The 1,273-nt window shown below is 45.0% G+C and overlaps 1 protein-coding gene across 1 annotated transcript in view; it reads right to left on the minus strand.

Moving 5' to 3' along the window:
• LOC143020174 (uncharacterized) overlaps positions 1 to 931 on the minus strand; it is a 1,266-nt gene extending 335 nt beyond the window's left edge. The window contains exons 1-2 of the mRNA XM_076176339.1: positions 612 to 931; positions 1 to 407 (exon numbers count right to left, since the gene is read on the minus strand). The exon at positions 1 to 407 is cut by the window's left edge and continues 335 nt beyond it. Of these exons, the coding sequence (XP_076032454.1) occupies positions 1 to 407; positions 612 to 931 (727 nt within the window). The remainder of the gene's footprint in view (positions 408 to 611) is intronic.
• Between the last annotated feature and the right edge of the window lie 342 nt (positions 932 to 1,273).

Raw genomic sequence — 1,273 nt, forward strand, 5'->3', positions numbered from 1 at the left:
TCAGGCGTTTGATGTTGAATATTTTGCCATCGATACGGTACGTCAGTTGCACACCTAAAGTTAAGTCGTCCTCAATAATGTGGAGGATAGCAGCCAGAATAAGAGAGAAGAGAGTAAGTACAATGACACATCCCTGCTTCACTCCAGTACGGACTACTATAGGGTCCGTCATATGACCATTGCAAAGGATGGTGGCCTGCATATTATCGTGGAAAAGTCTTACTATGTTAATGTATTTGTCAGGCCATCCAAAACGGGACAGGATCTTCCAGAAAGCGCTGCGAATGACGGAGTTGAAAGCCTTTGTTAGATTGTAAAACGTCATGTAGAGTGTCTGATACTGTTCACGAGCCTTCTCTCGTAGCTGCCGCGCTGTGAAGATTATGTCGACAGTGTCTCTATTTGATCTGAAGCCAAATTGTGACTAAGGTAGAACAGCTTTAGTAATAGGAATAAGGCAGCTCAGTAAGATCTTGGTAAACATTTGAACAATAATAGCGAGAAATGAGATGCCGCAATCTGATCTATCGCCTTTCTTGAAGATAGTGACGATAGTGGCATCTCTCCATTCATTGGGTAGTTATTCTTCCGTCCAGATTGTCGTGAATAACTGGAGAATTCGATTTGGCATTGAGATGCCACCACATTTATATGTTTCAGACGGGATGCCGTCAGGACTGGCAGATTTGTGGTACTTCAACTGTTTGATGGACTTCGCAACGTCAGGCAAATGCGGCGCATCAGCAAGGTCGTGGTGGATGGGGTGCTGTGGGATCCCACCGAAGATGGTCTCATCCGCTGGGCTGTCGTTGTTAAAGAGCTCACTGAAGTGCTCCACCCAGCACGTCTTGATTTTGTTTTTGTCCTTGAGTAGTGTGGAGCCGTCTTTTGTACGAAGTGGTATTGGACCTACGTTTGAAGGGCCATCCATTGTCTTCGTAGCTTTAAAGAACTCGTGGGTGTTGTGTGTGTCGGCAAGAGATTGGAGTTCTTAGGCCTTGCATGTAAACCAGTCTTTCTTCATAGATCTGGTTCTTGATTGGACGGCAGACTTAGCTTCCTTGAGCTGAAGCTTTTTGTGAGTGGAGTAGGTGTCTATCTTCCACTTCTTCATAGCTAGGCGTTTCCTCTCAAAGAGTGCGGCAATCTCTTGGTCGTTCTCATCAAACCAATCTTGGCTACTTCTTGTTGAGTAGCCCAGCGTAGCTTCGGAGATATTTAGGATGTTGGTTTTCATGTTGTCCCAGTATTCGTATATGTTGTTGGATGTGTT

Source organism: Oratosquilla oratoria, chromosome 39 (genome assembly GCF_046742065.1).
Source record: "Oratosquilla oratoria isolate Oo_2021 chromosome 39, ASM4674206v1, whole genome shotgun sequence".
Lineage (NCBI taxonomy): Eukaryota > Metazoa > Arthropoda > Malacostraca > Stomatopoda > Squillidae > Oratosquilla > Oratosquilla oratoria.